This window comes from Corvus kubaryi, unplaced genomic scaffold, assembly GCF_017639235.1.
Source record: "Corvus kubaryi isolate FWS band 111438036 unplaced genomic scaffold, C.kubaryi_AGA036_p1.0 65430, whole genome shotgun sequence".
Classification (NCBI taxonomy): domain Eukaryota; kingdom Metazoa; phylum Chordata; class Aves; order Passeriformes; family Corvidae; genus Corvus; species Corvus kubaryi.
In genome coordinates, this window is record NW_024581994.1 from 57969 (window position 1) to 78037 (window position 20069).

At 45.7% G+C, this 20069-nt stretch overlaps 1 protein-coding gene and 1 long non-coding RNA gene across 2 annotated transcripts in view; one reads left to right on the plus strand and one right to left on the minus strand.

The window, feature by feature from the left end:
* Positions 1 to 3022: 3022 nt before the first annotated feature.
* LOC121673429 lies at positions 3023 to 5899 on the minus strand. The gene is made up of 3 exons (XR_006019215.1): positions 5859 to 5899; positions 5135 to 5381; positions 3023 to 3316 (listed from the first exon to the last, which is right to left on the minus strand). It is a non-coding gene; the product is annotated as an uncharacterized LOC121673429 (long non-coding RNA).
* A 3426-nt stretch (positions 5900 to 9325) lies between these two features.
* LOC121673431 (MICOS complex subunit MIC19-like) overlaps positions 9326 to 20069 on the plus strand; it is a gene marked incomplete at its 3' end in the record, with an annotated part of 34537 nt that continues 23793 nt past the window's right edge. The window contains exons 1-2 of the mRNA XM_042046726.1: positions 9326 to 9485; positions 11081 to 11153. Of these exons, the coding sequence (XP_041902660.1) occupies positions 9405 to 9485; positions 11081 to 11153 (154 nt within the window). The remainder of the gene's footprint in view (positions 9486 to 11080; positions 11154 to 20069) is intronic.

Consider the following 20069-nt stretch of genomic DNA (forward strand, 5'->3'; position numbering starts at 1 on the left):
AGACAAAAGATCCTGTGTTAGTGTCTGGCTGAGTAAATAATCTGCTTGGGTCATGCATAATTAATCAGTTTGCTGTTTCACCATTGCTGATCATCCTGGCAAATAACACACAACTCTGGGTTTTGCTTGGATTGCCTCGGTCGCACACACGAGCAGTTGACTGCAGGATTTCTTCCAGAAAGGAAAAGAGCAAATTTCACAGAACAAACCTCTGGAGAAGCTGGCGACCTCCCCACACAGACCTGAGAGCACTGGGCTGTGCGAGTGGAACATTAGAGATAAAAACCTTGCTCAAAAGAGGATCAAACGTCTGCAGAAACATGGCACGATCCAGCTTTCCCCAGTACCTGGCCACAACAGCTGCTATGGACAAAAATATTCAGTTTTGGTTGGTTTATTTTATCTTAATAAGAATCTAATTAAGAAAATAATTTAGAATTATGCTGAGTTTTAATCTGTTAGATATGCTGAGGCACCAGCAAAGGCACAAGGTTGTGCCAAAGGAAAGGACAACAGAAGATCTTTTCCACATTGATTCCCATAATCCTTTTTTATGCTGTTTTCCCATTTTCAGCTCATCATGGAAGCGCCACTGTTCCCTCCCTGTCAGAGTGAGGCAAACTCAGCCATGGACCAGAGATTTTGTCCACCTCACACTGAAGGCTCCAGCCTCGGTGGGAGGAATTGGGGTGACAGGAGGCTTTGCGGCATCTGGGTCGCAGCCAGCTCCCATTTCTGGGAATCCCAGAATCCCAGGATGGTTTGGGTTGGAAGGGACCTTAAAGCCCATCCAGTGCCACCCCTGCCATGGGCAGGGACACCTCCCACTGTCCCAGGCTGCTCCAAGCCCCGTCCAACCCAGCCTTGGACACTTCCAGGGATCCAGGGGCAGCCACAGCTTCTCTGGCAGTGTCCCCATGTTCAGAGCAAAGAATTTTTTCCTAAAATCACATCTTTAGCATAGACGGAGGTGTCTGACACCAGCAGTAAGACAGGACAGTTCCCCTAATTCCCTCTGCTGTTCCCACAGGATGTCCCCAACCTGATGTGAGCAGACACCTGAGTTTTCAGAGCAGTGCAAGAGTCTGTTCCTTGTCCGGATCTTCCACGTGCCCATGATATGCAGATTAATTGATGATCTTGAAATCCTTGGCAGCTACAGGGACAGGATTTTTAACACCAGTGGAGGTGATCAGTTAATCCACTTTGCCCTCCTGCCACGACTTTTCCGTCCCCTGCCAACACTCCTGAAGGAGACCCTGCTCCAGGCACCCAGGGAAGACACAGAGGGTTTACTTTTCCTTCAGGTTTGTCCCAAATCCTTGCAGATCTGTGTCATAAAATGAATTTCTCCTCCTTTAACACCCATCCTCTGTTACACTTCCTTCTCTGAGGTTGAAAACTCCAATATTTCCTCCTTGTGGAAGCGTTTCAGCTCTGTAATCAACCCATCAGTCATCTTTCAGTCAAGGCAGAAGCACTGAACTCCCTGCCTCACTGTCAAGCTTTATTTCAACCACTGAGTTGTTTCCTGGACTCGTATCCGCACTGCACCTACCTCTGGAACACATTTGTGGGGCAGAATGTCATCAGTGGTGTCCCTCATGCTGCACTCAGAGGGAAATTCTCCTCCTTCAATTAGTCACCATTCTCCCGAATTGTTTAATCTCCTCTTTAATTATTATGGCACTTCAACAACAGAGCTGTCAGCCTGTTGGAAAATTTACTATTGGAAAAGCAAACAGTGTCAGTGGAGTAACCTGGATGGCAAATAGAGGACTTTTCCCTGCTGATTCCCACAGCCTGTCTTGTTTAAAGCTCCTATAATGAGCTGAAGGAAATACAGGCACATTTCAATTAAAGAACCACGATCTCCCTGGGGAAAGCTCTCCAAGAAAATCGTGTAAAGAAACAATCTGCCTGTTCTCCATTTTGGGTTTGGATACATGAAATTAAGGTCTCTTGAAGAATAAAATATTTCTGGCATTAGGCAATGTGGAACAAAGTGATGTTGAGCCATTTTCCTCTAATAAAGTTTAGGCCACTGGATTTACCCAAGGGTTTAACTTTCCCCCAAAGATCAACCCTAAGATTGAGGCTCAAATTTCCCTGTGGAAATGGAGGGGTTTCAGTGAATGAATATCCAGGACTGCTACTAATTGTTTTTTCTTTTGAACAGTAAACTACTAAAAACTCTGAAGAGTTTTACATGAACCCTACTCCATTTTTAAGCTGCATCCTACACAATTTTTAGGTGGCATCCTACACCATTTTTAAGTCTCCTACTTAGTTTATGAGCTGCTGTTTCGCACTGTGTTGGATGATGTGTTGGGCAGGCAGGACAAGCTGTAACATAGAAAAAAAGCCTATTTTAGTAGCAGTGCAGGTGATGTCCCAACATGGGAGGACTCTTCTCACGCCTGCTGGAAGGACTGGGAATGGGATTCAGGACAAGAGCAGCCTGGAAGCAGAAGGATCCCCTCATCGTACTAATAAATAAAGAGACAAGGCACAGAAAGTTTAATTACAGGAGGGTTAAGACTGCTAGTATTTGTATCCAAGCAAGTATTTGGATCCTGATTTTTTCAGACTGCCTTCCCTCTCTTGCTGGGGACAGTAAAGGCTTCCCCATCCTCTGTGACTTCGGAGCTTTTCTCCACACGCTCCCTCAAGGAGATCCCCTCTCGCACATTGGAAAAGTAATTTCTCTTCTAATTTTTCCTTTCTCTTCTTTCCCTCTTGTGCCTTTTTCCTGGTGGCCAGACCACCCCTGGGCTGAGCCTGATTTCCTCAGCAATGTCCATGTCCCTGTGGACATCCAACCCCTCCCAGTGACTCTTCCACATTTCCATGGAGCTCACCATGACCATGCTCCTCTTTCCCATGTGCTCCCATGTGCAGACTCTGCCTGGCCTTCCTGCCTGCTGAGGAAGCACAAAAAATAAACAGAAATATCAAAGAATGTTTTCCAGAGGGGAATTCTGCAGTTCAGCCCCCACAAAAAAAAAAAACCAAAAACAACTGAGGGAAGGAGGGAGGCGTTTAATGATGCAGTGAAAAAGTGAATATTAACTGAGATAACTTCAAATCTCTCTCTCTCTGTTCAGACACAGCAGAAAGGACAGATAATGATCAAAAGCCTGATGGTGAAAGCGCAGCTCCCAAGCCTCATGACTCAACACCAGGAGTGAGGCCAGCAACTCTCAATGTTAAGTCCCGAGCCCTTGATGCTCCCTGCAGGAAGCTCTCGGATGTGTCCTGGACGATGCTCCAGCCCAGCCACGTTCTCTGATGAAAAACTCCACGGGGGCAGAGCCTGGTGAAGGTCAGGGAACATTTCAGCTGACATTGATGTTAAACATTAAATCCTCCTGCTTTTGTGCTGGAGCAGCTGGAGCCCAGCTCCGTGCACAGCCCTGCCCTCCTGGATTTACCCCGGCACAGGTGACCAGCCCTGACAGGCAATCCCTGTCCTCAGGGATCACCTGAACCACAGAGCCCTTTGTGGCATCCAGTCCAGTGCAATCCATCCACTCTGCTGCAAACATCCACTTAAAAATGCATTTAGGAAGTGCCTTGGTCGTTTTTGTGTGTTAACAAGACGAAAACCCCAATACACAAAAAGCGCTCTGTATGACCACAACCACCTTAATTTATATTTTATTTGTACTGAGGAACGGATGAGGAGTCATCCCTAAAGATGGTTCAGGTTTTGGGTGCTGGAATGAAGCTTAATTTAAGACTAGAGGACCTTTATCTGTGCTTGGGAATGTCAGGTTTATTCACAGAGTCATTGCTTGGAATGGACCAAATCAGGTCCTTCTTTTTTGGTTACTCATTCAGTAATTAGGCCTGAGTTCATCAGCTGAAAACACAGATAAGAAACGTTTGGGAAAGAATTTTTATTGCTCCAAAGATTTAATATTCAGACATTATAGACTTGAGTAAATTCTAATTGTGTTTCTAACTCTACATTTAATAAATGGACCATGGAAAAGGAAAGGAAAAAAAAGGTCTGTGAGCAGTGGGAGGAAAAAACAGGAAATGAGACCATGAATCAAATCTGGTCTTGGAGATGACAGTCGGGCTGGCTACAAATCCCACAGCTCACTTGCTGGTGATGGGAACCACACCAGTCAGATAAAAGGATATCAACATAAATAATCACAGATTAATGTGACATTATGTTAATATATCACACGTTGAAGTCCATAGGTAAATCCAAGGGTCCTGCATGTAACACACTAAGCACTGAACTCACCTTTTCTTTTTTTTTGCTCAGAGAAAGAAAAATTCATTGTAGATCAGAGTGCGAACCTGACAAGAACTGAAGCTTGTGCCAACAGCACCAACAGCAGCAGGGTTTGGCACGGCAGGGGTGGGTGCCAAGGTCCTGCACAAGGGTCAGGGCAATCCAAGCACAAATCCAGGCTGGGGGGAGAATGGATGGAGGGCAGCCCTGGGAGAAGGACTTGGGGGTGTTGGTGGGTGAGAGCTGGACCTGCCCTGGCCATGGGCACTGAGAGCCAGAATCCCCCGCGGGCAGCAGGGGAAGGGGGGGATTCTGCCCCTCTGCCCCTCTCAGGTGAGACCCCACCTGCAGAGCTGGATCCAGCCCTGGGGACAACATCAGGAGGACGTGGAGCTGCTGGAGAGAGTCCAGAGGAATCCATGGAGCTGCTCCCAGGGCTGGAGCCCCTCTGCTCTGGAGCCAGGCTGGGAGAGCTGGGAATGTTCCCCTGGAGAAGGGAAGGATCCAGGGAGAGCTCGGAGCTCCTTGCAGGGCCTAAAGGGGCTCCAGGAGAGCTGCAGAGGGACTGGGGCCAAGGCATGGAGGGACAGGAGCCAGGGAATGGCTTCCCAGTGCCAGAGGGCAGGGCTGGATGGGAGGGTGGGGAGGGGGTGGCACAGGTTGCCCGGGAAAGCTGTGGCTGCCCCTGGGTCCCTGGCAGTGTCCAAGGCCAGCTTGGATGGGGCTTGGAGCAGCCTGGATGGGGCTTGGAGCAGCCTGGGATAGTGGGAGGTGTCCCTGCCCATGGCGGGGGTGGCACTGAATGGGCTCGAATGTCCTTTCCATCCCAAACCACCCCTGACTGTCTGCATGAACTGAAGACACATTCCACGATTTACTCACGGAATCCCATTTCCAGCAGAAGGCTCCGCGTTCCATCCCACAGGAAAGAGCTGTTTCCATGCTGTGAGACCTTGCAGACGTTGCTGCAACGTTCAGTGCTGCTAAGGAGGAACCGAGGAACCATCCCAGCCCTTCCATGCTGAACATTTCCATGGAGTGACCACCAAGGGATCGCTGGCAAAGTCACACGGTGGAACGAGCTCAGCGTGACAGTGACTGAGCAGGACAATCCTCCACAGAACAAAACCTGACAGCAGGAGTACAATGAGCCGTGAGCACCTCACCTATCCAGGGTTTCCATGGCATTTTTCAGTTCCTGACACAAGAGCCTGAAATTTAATAGTGAGTGGTTCCTGGGCTCATTAGGATTTATTTGGGAATGCCTGGCAATGCTGTCCTTCAGTACTGCTTGAGTACATCAGAAAAACTGAGTATTGAGTGGTAGAAGGAATATTTCTGCCACAAAGGAGTATGTGCAGACAAGGACAAAGTGGATTGGACAAGAACGTTGTGTTTTAACAAAGAATCAGATATTTATAAACTGGCCATAAAAATGGAAAATGTGGAAACTTTGCACATGGCAGCCTAAAAAGCGAAAGCCTTTAACCGAAAAATAAAATAATAATAACAATAATAATAATAATAATAATAGTAATAATAATGACAATGATGATGATAATAATAATAATAATAATAATAATAATAATAATAATAATAACCTCACCCTTGTATTGGGCACTGCTGAGGCCACACCTCAATTCCTGTGTCTGGTTCTGGGCTCCTCAGCTCAGCAAGGACATGGAGGGGCTGGAGCGTGTCCAGGGAAGGGAACGGAGCTGGGAAGGGGCTGGAGCCCCAGGAGTGGCTGAGGGAGCTGGAAAGGGGCTCAGCCTGGAGCAAAGGAGGCTCAGGGGGGACCTTGTGGCTCTGCACAAGTCCCTGACAGGAGGGGGCAGCCGGGGGGGTCGGGCTCTGCTGCCAGGGAACAGGGACAGGAGAGAGGGAACGGCCTCAGGCTGGATATCGGGAAAATTCCTTCCTGGAAAGGGTTGTCCAGCACTGGCACAGCTGCCCAGGGCAGGCGTGGAGTCCCCATCCCTGGAGGGGTTTCAAAGCCGTGTGGATGTGGCACCTGGGGATACGGGCAGTGGTGGCCTTGGCAGTGCTGGGAATGGTTGGAACTGACGATCTTAAAGGATTTTTCCAAATGATTCTGTGATTCTCTAATTTGAAGTTCCTGCTGGTTTTCCAGATTCTCAATGAAATACCTGGAGTTTACCAGTTTGAGATGGATTTTGTGCTTACACATGTCTGAAGTGGGTTCAGATCAATCAAGATCAGAAGCAATTAATAGCTGTATATTGATTGCTATACTTTTATTTCCCATTCTGCTTTTTTTGTTGTCTTTTTCCCTGGTAGAAATGCACTCTCTACTAATCACTGAATGGAACTCCTACAACCCCATATACAACAATTACACTGCTTTTAAAATTAGCCCATTATTTATATGAACATATAAATTGTTCCACTTTTACACAGCACAACTTCTCTCTGTATCTGCAAATTGCTCCTGAGAGCTGTGAGCTGGACATGAGTTTATTTACCAGTTGTTAACAGATGATTTTTGGACTGCAAATTTGTTGTAGCTTTTTCCAACATTAATTTCTAATAGGTTGGGTTTTTTTCCATCTAGCAATACCCTTGAAAGAGCTCTCCAATAGGTCTGACAGTCCACAGAGAGAAGCTCCTGACATATAGATAGCCCTGGCCTGCAGCAAAGAGTCTTTCATTTCCACCTATTATAGGGGAGCCATAAATTCTGGGGTACCTCAGTCCTGCTCTTTCCACGGCCACTGAACTTCCCAGACACAGCAAAATGACCCAAAGCCATTTTAAGATTTAATTCTGCCCATTTGTCCCTTTTTTCTCCTCCTGCTGAAATCTCTGCATATGTTCTGTAATTGCCAGCCACACAAAACAATCATAAAAAGTCCCTGGTAGGAAAGAGCTGTTGTTAAAACCTTAATTTCTAAATATAAATCTTTCTGTTCAGCAAGGTAAGGGTTGTGTCTGGACTCTGCCAAATATATTGGGAGAGCTCCTTCTGATTTGGAGCTGAGCATTTCCACAAGTTCCATCACTCACTGAATAAACACAATTTGACCGTTCAAAAACATTCCCAGTGGAGAAAAATAAAGAAAACTCAACACCATCAGTTTTTTGGTGCTCAGAACCAAGACAGAGAAATCCACATTTATTCCCTTAAAGAAACCACACTTCCAGGGATGGTGAATTCTTAAGTGCCCCCTCACAGAAAGTGGTTTAGCATCTATAAAAACAGCCCATAAACATCATGTCACACCTCTGGTGGCCAGTGAATCTAAGTTACAAGGGACAGAGAGATTTCAGTAAGAAAAGTCCCCAGTACCACAGGAACCACTTCATGTTAGGGTGGCCAAAAAGGCTTCTCCTGGGATACTTGTTCTGTTCTGTTCGTCTGCCCCAGTTTGGATTCCCCGGCTGCTGTCAGCCTCTACCCCTCGTCACTCCCCAGAGCTCCCCATTGCTCCCCGGTCCCTGCTCCCGCCTTTTCCCTGGATAAAACTGTGAGCTTTGGGATCACGTTGGTATCTGCCTCTGCACCCTTGGACAGTGTAGCAGCAATAAATGCTCCTGGCAGAACGCACACAAACGCCCTTCTGGACTCTTTGGTACCGACTGTAACACTGAACCCACCCGTGCGGCTGTGGGGGCACGCGGGGCCCCGCAGAGCCGGGCAGGGATGGTGTTACACACCCCTCAGGAGAACAGCTTCGTGTCCTTGAAATATTCCCCAGCAATTTTTATTTGGGAGCAAAGTGGCCATCAGCCAAGGCTTCAGCAATATCTTAAGCCCCAAGGAAGGCCGACGCCGCTGCAATGTTGGCTGATAGATAGTTTATATCCAAATAAAAATGGCTTGAAAATACATCAAGGACACACGAGCAGCTCTGTTGATGCTGGTGGTGGGGTTTGCATGGAGGCAGAGAAATGAGATGTGTCAGCTCACACAGGCTGCAAAAAGCTGCTGTGATTGTTGTTCAAAACCCACGCTGGGACAAAGGGGACGGGAAGGTTTGGGTGTCACTGGTGCAAATAGGCTTTCCCTCCTAGAGGCAAGAAATGAAGGATTTGGAAGGGGGAAAAGAACCAAAGAGGAGGTTTCCCAAATATCATGGTGGTTGTTATTTGTCATTATCTGACCCAACAGAAGGTTTGGGACTTCAGGAGGTAAAAGAAGAGGCCCCCAGAACGGCCAGATCCAGAGGCAGTTAATCTTGTAGGCTGAGAAGACAATGTGTTATTCGTTAATAACATTATTTATCTATTGGAAGGAAAATTACATGCCCAAAGGGGCTGTGCTAATGGGAATTTCATGTGAAAAAGGGGATGAGGTGCCAGCTCAAGCCCAGGGCTGCAGCAAGGCCCTGGAGCACTCACCCCACAGCACACCAGGGAATCATGGAAATGTTTAGGTTGGAAAAGCCCTCTCAGACCATCGAGAGGTCTCATTCCCAGCACTGCCATTCCCAGCACTGCCAAGGCCACCAGTGAGCCATGTCCCCAAGTGCCACATCCACATGGATTTTAAATGCCTCCACTCCCTGGGCAGCTCTGCCAAGGCTGGGAAGCCCTTTCCATGGAGTTTTCCCATTACCGAAATCTAAACCTCCCCTGGCCCAGCCTGAGGCCGTTCCCTCTCTCCTGTCCCTGTTCCCTGGGAGCAGAGCCCGACCCCCCCGGCTGCCCCCTCCTGTCAGGGACTTGTGCAGAGCCACAAGGTCCCCCCGGAGCCTCCTTTGCTCCAGGCTGAGCCCCTTTCCCAGCTCCCTCAGCCGCTCCTCAGAGGATTTTCAGCACCCCGCAGGTGCTGGCAGGCGCTCACGTACCCGACAGATTCAGGGACGGACCGGACTACATTACCCAGCGCGCACCGCGCGGGCACGCCCGCCTCTTCCTTCCCTCCCTCCGCGGAGCGCCACGGGACTTGTAGTCCTCGCGCCCCATGTGAAGTTCGTCCCGAAAAAGTTCCCGCACCTTTCCGGGTACCTGTCGCTCCTCGCAGGGGGGCTGCGCCATTTCCATGGCGACGCGCCCGCGCAGCCAATAGGGAGCGGCGTTCTACCGGCGGGGAGGGCGACGGGCCAATGAGGAGCCGCCTTGCTGCGGGGCGGGCTGGCAGCGCGCTCGGCGAGTCTCCTTGGGGCCGTCCGTGTGTCCGCGGGCCGAGATGGGCGGCGGCGGCAGCACCCGGCGCGTCACCTTCGAGGCGGACGAGAATGAGAATATCACCGTGGTCAAGGGCGTGCGGGTGAGCGCGGGGCCGGCCCGGGGCTCGCCGGGGCGTTGCGCGCTTGGCCCGGCCCGGCCCCGGCTCCCTCTCTCACTGCCTCTCCCCTTCTCCCTCGCCCGCGTCCCTGCTCCTGCCTCTGTCCCTGCTTCTGTCCCGCTTCCCTCCGTCTCCCGCAGTGATTTCCCCTCTCTCCAGGCCAGCTGGGATAAGGAGCCGTGTGCCCCGCGTGGTGACCCGTTCTAGGGGAAATCTGTAACTACAGGAGCTCGGTTTGTCTTTCCCTGACCTCCACATGCCGGAGCTCCTCCCTTTCCCGTGTCCTGCTCCCGTTCACGCTGAGTGTCCAACTTCCTGTGCGCCCCGAGCCGCTCTCCGTCTCTCCCTGTTTATCAGCGGTCCCAGCATGGTTTGGGTTGGCAGGGACGTTAAAGAACACCAGTGCCACCCCCGCCATGGCAGGGACACCTTCCACCACCCCAGGTTGCTCCAAGCCCCGTCGAACCTGCCCTTGAACACTTCCAGAGATGGGGCAGCCACATTCAGTTCCAGGGCAGGTGGCGGGAATGCCGCCCCTGTCGTCTGTAATATTCCAAAATACGACTTGTGACACAAGGAGCTTGGGGAATTCTTGCAGCTTAGGAATTTTTCCATGGGAGACACTATGTAGCTCGTGTCAGGAGTGATAATAACTTACCACTTATTGCTGCTTTTAGGGAGGAGTGGTGCAGGAAGAGCATTGAGAGTTCATTCTGTTGCAGCAAACTCATATTTTCATTTCTGGTCATTTAATGCTCTTGAGTAAATAGGTGACAGCGATATAAATGTAATATAAATTTATATATTCCACACAGAGCAGAGTTCATGTGCTCTGAAACATGGCACAGGTTGCTCAGAGGAGCTGTGGCTGGCCCTAAATCCCTGGAAGCATCCAAGGCCAGGCTGGATGGGGCTGGGAACAACCTGGGATAGTGGGAGGTGTCCCTGCCCATGGCAGGGGGTGGAATTAAAAGCCCTTTAAGGTTTCTTCCAACCCAAATAATTCTGTGATTTGACAACAGAAGTTAGAAACCGAAAGTTCTTATGCTGATAATTCTTTTACTCTTGTTAGTTTTATCCAGGGCTTCCATAGATCTGAAACTGGAGGCTGCTCTTACTCTGTTTGAGTCTGTACAGTTTGGGGCAGTGTTTTTCTGTGTGCTTGCATCAACATCCAACTGAACTTTGTGTTCAACTGTGACCACTTGTGTTGTGCAAGTCCTTTGAGGGCTTTCCCAGGATGAAATTCTTCCTGGGTTGAGTGCTCTGCACCTGAGAAAGGCAAATTAAATCACTGAGAAAGGCAAAAATGCTGATTAATTACCAGCAATACGCCCAAAGGTGTTACTTCCTTTACTCTTCTCTGTATCCTCTCAGAGAGCCAAAATCTTCTTGTTCTGTTTGTTTGGAGCACTCACCTCACAAGTAAGGGGATTGTTTTGTGCTGGGGATTGAATTTTAGCAGCTGTCATGTCTTACAGAGAGGCTCCAGGCTCATTTTTAAAAAGCTTCATTCCATTTGGAGGGGAAATGGGGAAAAAGAAGAAGCTGCAGTGTGACCCTGTTGTGTTTTACAGTTGTCTGACAGCGTCATCGATCGGATGAAGGAACCTTCCTCACCTGGGAGACAGCACCGAGGATCAGGTGCAGGTTTGCTCCTGGTTTTCTGCTTTTAATGTGAAAACAGGAATCAGATGTGCCCTTCAGAGCATTGTAATGAACTCATTGCCCTTTTGCTGAGATGATTTTTTTGACATTAACTTTTTGGCTCATCTTTAGCTTTGCAGACTTTTAGAGGAATGAAATTCCTCTTTGTTTTCCTCTGGCTGACATTCAAGTGTAACACACAAATTAGACTTGGCTTTCCACGCTGTTATCCATTGTTAAAGACTTAAAAAAAACCCCAAACACCCCAGAACAAGCAAATACCCAAATATGTCTTGAGTTCTGAAGTGCAAATTCTTGGTTATTTAATCAAAACTGACTTTTATTCTAGCGAGGTTCTGCTGAAATACACTTAAGCAAACATTAAAAAGAGAATGTGCTCTTTTCCTACCCTGGAATGGTGGAAGTAAGTGATTTACAGCTCACATAGATCGATGGCTTTCTTAACTTGTTATATTTTGTTACTGAGGGCTGTTGAAATGCATCAAACCTCGTGCCAGGAATGCTCTGCTCTAATTTAAAATCCTTCAGCACAGCGAGCACAACGCAGCTGCTGCAGGAGCGAGGAGCAGTGGCAGAGATTGGAACAGGTGATTTGTGGACTCCCTGAAACCTGGGAAGTTCAAGTAAGGCTCTTATCAGTGCTCCAGAAATATTCATGATAGCAGAATTCCCCAAGGGCCTTTTGCCTTGATACTTAGAGAAAACCCCAGCAAACTCAGCACTGATTAAACACCTGTCCTGTGGCAGCCTTGCAGCAGGACTTGAGTAAACAGAATTTAGCATCTTTCTTCATTCTGGAGCATAAAGTTGGTTTCCTGTTGCTTAATTGGAGGGGTCTGTATCCCAGAATCCCTGAGTTGCTTGGGTTGGAAGGGACTTTAAAGATGCTTTCATTCCAACCTCCTTCAATGGGCAGGGAACCATGGACAGGGAATCTTCTTTTTTAAAAATTTTTTAAATAGTAGCTTTTTCCTTGTGTTCCTATATTTCACTGTGGTGAAGAAATTATTGTAGAGAGAGGATTTTTATGGAACAACACTTGCATGTCTTAACTGCTTTCCCTGTGGTGTTTGCTGTTCATCCTTAAATGTGAGTTACGGGAAAATCCTGGGATTTTGGGGTGTGGGGACTGGAGGTGAGGGCTGTGATACCCCAGAAATTCTCTGCTAATTCACACTGTTGCATATCTTGAGCTTTCATTTTTGTTTCTATTTGGGAAATAGTGCATTTTATTTTTTTTTTTTTTTGTTATTTTTATTTATTGAAAGACTTGGAATGAGTCCATAGTTTATCGGGGAGAATGGAGCACCTGTGCTATGAGGAAAGGCTGGGACAATTGGGATTGTTCAGCCTGGAGAAGAGAAGCTTTGGGGTGAGCTCATTGTGGCCTAAAGAAAGATGGAGAAGGACTTTGGACAAGGCCTGGAGGGACAGGAGCCAGGGAGTGGCTTCCCAGTGCCAGAGGGCAGGGCTGGATGGGAGATTGGGAATTGCTGGCTGGGGGGGTGGGGAGGGGCTGGAATGGAATTCCCAGAGCAGCTGGGGCTGCCCCTGGATCCCTGGCAGTGTCTGAGGCCAGGCTGGACATTGGGGCTGGAGTAGCCTGAGATAGGGGAAGGTGTCCCTGCCCATGGCAGGGGGTGGAATTAAAAGCTCTTTAATGTCCCTTCCCATCCAAACCATTCCAGGATTCCATGAATTGCTTGACCTTCTCAAGCTTGCAAAACCTTAGGAGTATTTTTCCTTTAAGAACTTGTGGTTTTGGTGAAGTGCTTCTGTATCCCAGACAAAGAACACTTTACATAAATAAGGAAAGATGTCTAGAGGGAGAAACATTAGAGCTCTTAAACCCAGCCCTTTCTTCAAGGCAAGCCTTTGATAGCTTTTGGTGGAGGAATAATGGCTTAGGTTACGTGAAAGAATTTGTGTCTTGTTGCTTGCCAATAATGATGAATTTATTCACTTCAGTTTGGGGTCAGAAAATGAAATTACATCCACTTACACTGAAATCTGACATCTAAAGACAATGTCTTAAAGCATCCCAGCTTGCTTGGCTCACCTGCTGGCTTCTGAGTAATATTAAATGCACTAAAATATTTAACAAGTGTAAAATCTTTCAAGTCTGTCTGTAATTCCTAAAGCAATATTGATGGGAAGCAACTCGGTCAGACAATGAGGTTTTGTTTTTTTTTCCCTGGGTGTGTTTTATACCTAAAACTTCAGACAAAGGGAATGGTTTAATTCATTTAGCTTAGTGAATATTGAAAAACTAACAGTTTATTAGGGAAAAAAAAGAAGAAGAAATGCTTAAATTATTAAGAGGCTGAGCATCTCAGCCAGCCATTTCTTTCCCATTTGCAGAAACAGGTTCTATTAAGGACACAGAGGTTTTTTTCTCCTTTTTTTTTTTTAAACTGCATTTGTTATTCTGTTCTCATGAGAAGAAATCAGCCAAGGCCCCATGTGACAAAATATTGGGCAGGGGTGTAGTAAAATGAGGCCTTCTGTGCCTCCTCAGGAGCTGGGTTACACCTTGCTTGTTTTCATGGATTAATTCTTGTGGATTGGTGTCTTTTTTTGTGTTGCTGTCTGGTTTTGGGTGCAATTTCAGTGGCTCTCGATACCTTGTCAGAAACATACCAAGGTGTTACTGGGATGTTCAGGAATGAGGATTTCAAGTGTTGGGTTCTAACTGGAGACAAAACCAGGATTTAGCTGAACTTTAGGAGAACAAACTTCACCTTTTGGTTGTGGGGTCACATAGGAGAAAGCTCTTGGGGGGCTTTAGGGAAGGTGGGAGATCCTTAAGGACAACCTATTCCTGGTGCATGAACAGCACATTCCAGTACTCAGGAAAATTATTGGATCCATTGTGAGGCTGGTCTGGTTAAAAGGGTAAAAATAAGGCCAGCATGAGGTGGAAGCAGAGAGAGACTGGAAAATGAGGGGATTTGGGGGTCAGCAGAAGGTAGAGGTGTCATTCACCTCAGCTTCAGCCAGGAGTTCAGCTGTCCCTCCCAATATTCCTGTATCCTGGTTAGAAACAACTCCTGTGGCCCCTCCCACCCTGAAGGATTCTGTGATCCTAGGATTTGGGTGTGCAAATCCATTTGCTCAGTGCCACAGAGCGTTTTTAATTCTTAAAAGATGGAAAGGGCCCACTGTGATCACTTGGATTTGTGCAGCCAAGGGAACGTGGCTGAGAATTTTAACGGCAGAATCATTGCCCTCATTCCTTGTTTGTTTTTAAGATAAGTTTTTAAAATTGAATGTTTTTGAAGAGTTGCAGCACATCCTGATGAGATTAGTAACTATGGATAGTTGGATACTGCATGAAAAACTGCATTAAAATTGGAATGTCTCAGGAGAAATGTTGTGGGCAGCTCTGCACTATTCCTTGTGAGAATTATTCTGTGTTGTCAGTTTTTGTGAGCACCTGGAAGTTTACAAATTTGGGCTGAACTTCTGCCAGGTAAGCAAGAATCCTCTGCAAATAAACCCTGGCAGTTCTTTGTCCTTTAATGTATTAATTGCTTCTATCCACCTTTTTGTTCCAACAGTACTTTTTCTCTGCATGAACTGAAAGATGAAATGAACTGACATTTGTGATGTTACTTTCTAGAATTCCTCTTATTTTTAGAACAGGAAAAAACCTGAGGTTTGGCAGTGCCTGGGTTGATTCCCTTTGCTGTGAGACACCTGGAAAGCTCAGGCAGTTCCTGACATGGATTTTCCACCTTCCTTCCTGCACCAGGAGCCAGGAGAGCTTGGGTTCTGCTTTTGATTGTGTTTATTTGCCCTCCTCTACTTGCGGCTCTGGGAAGTCTTTCTAAAAAGTGTTTTAAACTTGTACTGGAAACCTGAAATAAATCAAGAGGGACCCTCAGGCAACACTGAGGTGGATCACTGATGGCCTGGAAGGCCATGATTTGCTTGTTATAAATTAATATTAGTAATATCTTGCTACTTAGTAGTCACACAGTTTCTTGGAGATGACTTTTCTTTGCAGTGATGTCCATTGATATCCTTTGGGTTAAAGGTGTTGATGGAAGTGTTTTATTATCCAAAGGTGAAACGTCTTGTAACTCACCAGATTGCTAAAGGTGCCAGAGTTTTAGTGCTGTCAGTGTAACAGCAAATCCTTAGTGGAGCCTGACATTCCTGTCACTGGATTGCAGCAGAAGAGGGAAGATGGAATTATGCAGGGGAGTTGGAGGAGGTGCTGCAGAAATTAAAGTTTTTGCTGTCTGTGTGACGTGCAGGGTGTTCTGTGGGTGCTTTCAGGTGGCTTGGTAAGGCCTTGTCAAATGGTGCTGAAATTCCTGTGAAAAACTGGTGAATCATGGGAGTTGAACATGGAAAATGTCCATAATTGTGGAAAAGGAATATGCCCCATCCCTGGAAGTGTCCAAGGCCAGGTTGGACGGGGCTTGGAGCAATGTGGGATAGTGGCAGGTGTCCCTGGTGTGGCAGGGGGTGGGAATGAAGGACCTTTAAGGTCCCTTCCAACCCAAACCATTCCATGAACATCTAGAACCGGATGAATTTTCACCTTGCAAGGTGTGAATGAAAAGCTGGAATGTGCTGGCTTGCTCTCCTGTGCTATATTCCCAACATTTGTTTCACTCCAAAGCAGTATTTTGGATCTCCACTGAAGCACTGTCGTTGGGATTTCAGCAGCCCTGCACCTCTGGGCTGCATGGCTCAGTTGCTTTTTAAGTGCTGAGACATTCCATGGAATGAGGCATTTTACACTAAAGGCAAGCAGGAGTAAAATGCAAAAGGTGTTGGAACATGTCCTGTTGTGTGAATGTGATGTTTTTAACCTATAATTGATGTTACCATGAACCTCATCTGCTCATGTCTGTTGTTATCCTGATGGGGTGTGCAGTGATCTAAACCCAGAAACTCCTACAAGAACAATTTATAACTAAGTATATCTAAACATGCTCCAAGAAATGCCATTTGTGTAAACGTTAACCTGGAGTTTGACATGGCACAAATTTGGGTTGGTTGAAGAAAGTTTTTTACCAATGAAGGCAGGGAGTCCCTGGCACAGGGTGCCCAGAGAAGCTGTGGCTGCCTCTGGATTCCCTGGAAGTGTCCTAGGACAGGTTGGAACACCTGGAGATAGTGGAAGGTGTCCCTGCCCATGGCAGGGGGGACTGGATGAGCTGAAAAGTCAAAAGTCCATCCCAAGCCATTCTGGGATTCTGTGTTGCTGTGATTGTGCAGTTGAAAGGCCAGGCCAAATGTAGGAGAGGTTTTTCTGTCTCTCCCTTCCTCTCTCCCTCTGTTTCTTTCGTTGGAATGAAACAATCCCGTTCAACCTGGAATGGGAAGAGTGGCCCCAGTGTGGGAGGTGTTTAAGGCTGAAATTGCAGTGAGTGATTCCCAGCCCCCCTTCAGCTCCCACTGTTGCTTTATTTGTTATTCAGTGTTGGGAAGGGAACTAAAGAAATGAACTCTGAGGTTTCCAAGGGTTCTGCAAATGGAGGAATTCAGTTTTTCAATCAGTGGGATTGAGCTGTGGTTTTGTTTTGTTTCCCTACATGAGGGCCAGGGCAAAAGCCAATTTATCCCACGAATATTGTCAGATATTGGGGGACATTAAATTGATTTAAAGGTTTCTCACTTTACAACTGATGGAGAACTTGGGCTATTCCAGGTGGAATTTAAAGGAAGAGCCCTGGATGTGCCAGGTCCTGTCCTCATACGTAGAAGTGAATAGGTCTCAGGCACACTCACTGCAGTGACAGTCACTTTCTTCTGCAGTTTTTTGCCTTTTACAAATGATTTTCTGTGCGTGGCTTCTTGCAGAGAGGCAGAATTTATTTTTCAAGGAGCTTTCATTTAGAAGTGTCGCTTTTTGTTTCCATTTATTCTTAGAAACAGATACTTTTTATGTACTGCCTTCCACGTGCTTTTTGGGTCTCTGGTGGATTTGGGGAAATTAAATTCATGCTATTCTGCTTTAGGCTGCCTGTGCTCTCTTAGGGTTTGCTGAGTGCAGGCGTTGGCTCTCCAAATCTTGTGTAGTGCACAAATAAAGGGATTTTTGTCGTAGCTGCTGTTTAACAAGCACATCCAAAGTACTTGCTTAGCAATGGCTTGTGAGTTAAAAGTTAAAACCTCCTGCTTTTTAATGTGGGAGCGCGAGATTTGTGCTTGTTAAAGCATCATCTTCCAGTACTTAGCAGGAAAATCATTTTGGAAAACAACTGTTGGTGGCTGGTGTGTGATTCTTCTATTAATTTCTAGTAAGCGCAATTCAGGAGGGAGAATTAAGGCACTGGGCACAGTTCTTGGAGCCCTTTGCAAAACGTCAGGAAATAATGACTTTTAAGGCCTAAATCTATGCATTTATGGATGGAAGTGGTGCCATTGCCTTTTACTAGTTCTGAGTAAATTGTTTTGTAGTTAAATCCTGGAAAAAGCTTTAGGACTTTAAGCCTGGCCTTAGGCTGAACTTGCTGAGATGAAGCCAGAGTTTATCCACTCTTTATGAGCCAGACTTGTGTGGTGGGGCTTTTGAGTTTTGGGGCTTTTATGTGTGTTAAAATTAATAAAAAACCTATCTAGCAACATGTTTTTTTTTTTTTCTTTCAGTTTTTCTTAATTTTACTTTTTCCATTAGAAATCAGAATTTGATGGAAGAAAATGCTGTTTGGGGAACATTTGTCGTGGTCTTTGTTAGAAATCTCCCATGTGTGTCCTTGCAGAATTGTCTGTGTTCTGTCCTATTCCTCTCTTGTCCTTCAGAGACCTTCCTGGGATTATAGGTCAAAAAGCCCAGATAGCTGGCTCAGATAAAGAGCTTTGTAATTTAAGGGATTGTTGGAATAGAAGTCATCTGGAGCAGTTTGAATGATTTTTTTTTTTTTTATCTTAAAGAACAAAATAAAAAATATTGACAATTTTAATGAGATAAACCCAATGAGTAAATTAGAGCTGTTTGATTTCACCAACACAAGTTCTGATAGCACCAAGCAAGGAAATTGCCATTCTGCTGTGTAGAATCCTCTGTGGTTTTACAGTACAATAGTTATTCTTATCCAAATTTATCTTTGCACTGACTGAAGGAGCAGAGGAATTTAAGTGCATTTTTTTCCTTTGTATTATTGAAAAATAGCACTTGTTAGATGTAACACAACTTCAGCAGCACAAGGAGACCTCCAAGTAATAAAACCTTTAGGTTTTAATAGTAAATTGCTACTTTTCTTCCCATTCCGATTTATTTACCAGCGAGAGACTCCTCGGTGTGGTACAAAAGAACACTTTAAACCTACGATTTAATTGCATAAGATGAAAAGAAACACTTTGTTTTATTCTTTCATCTTCAGGCTGCAGCAAAGTGTTCCTAAAGCTCTTCCTCACTTGTCAGCTGAGGCAGGTTAAGTGTTTTTTGTTGGTGCTGCTGCTTGAAAGCTTCGTGCAGTTGTTGTTTAGTTAAACAGGAGGTACCACTTAGAATCCTTTTCCTCAGCCTCAAGGGAATGGGAAAAACTTTATTGCCACAATAAATTATTGCCACAATTTTTTTCCCCATCCTGCTTTCCTTGTGTTCTGAACTCTTTGACTTTCAATGGTGTCATATTAAAAGTTTTGAGCAACACCAGGCTGAAAATTGGGCTTCGGCTATTCCTAGCTGCTGGTTGAAATCTAAATTTAGGAAGTAAGGAAAGGACATTTCTTCCCTATTTTTTCAAGGTTTGATGTGTGCCTCTGGCAATGCTTCATGGAGCCAATTTATCAGATACTCATTTTTAGCTTCATTAACCATGTTTGATTTCACCTCTTGTTAATCACCAAAAAACAAGCATTTAATCTCAGCTGTTCTTTCAGGGTGGGAGATGGTGGTTCTTCCCAGAAAGGTTCTGCTTCCCCTTAATCTCTGGAACTTTTTACTGAAGGAGTTGAATGGTTTATCCAAGATGCTTCACTTTTTGTTTTTTTACCTTTTCCTCCCCCTTTTCCTCCTTTCATGAGAGGGAGGCAGTTTATCCTTGAAAAAGCTCTCAACTATCCCTGATGCTACTAATTGACATTTCTCAACAAGAGGAGATGGCACCAATTTAGGAAATTTAAGGAGAAAAAATAATAATATCCAGAGAAATGGGTAGGAAAAATTAAAAGGCAGCGGTTGTTGAGAAGAGTGATTTTGGTGTTAATCAGAAACCTAAGGAAGCTGGAATTTTTGGAGGAGCACCACTTGTATCACATCACTTTGGTCAAAACTTGGTGGCTCTTGTGTTTCTGTGCCAGTGTTGAACACATTTATTTCTGCTTTTATTCTTCTCTGTTTGCAGAAGAAAAGAGAATGTTCTACTCCAAGTGAACCTCAGAAATGCCTCAATTTTCCGGGAGCATCTTCAGGATAATCACATTATTCTTTCTCCTTGAGATTTTCATATTTCACCTCTTGCAGCCTCTTTTTCTTCCCTGTAGTACCTTGGTTTTCTGTCTGCTCACAACTTGCAGCACTAAAAAGCCACCATTTGTAGTAAGCATTGCATCAGCTGAGACCAGTCATTTGTACAAGTGATTTTTATTAGCAGATCTCATTGCAAATCATTAAAAATGCAGGTGTTGGATTAATGTTGTTGTGAGAATTTCAAGCATTTCAGTGTTGTCCTTTATTTTTAAACAATTTCTGAATAATGAAAGTAACCATAAACATCATGATTACACATTGTTTACAGCCTGTTTTCAGTTATTATTAAGAGCAGCATTACAGGGCTGAATATTGGGCTGAAAACACATTCAAAGTTGACAATACTGGAGCTGTGTGCTGATAATTCAATAAAAAAAGCTGGTTTTGCTGGAGTTGGAGAAAAAGCATCAAAATGTGTGTAAGTCACTTTTCTTGAGAGAAATGAATGCTTGTGCCTGTGCACC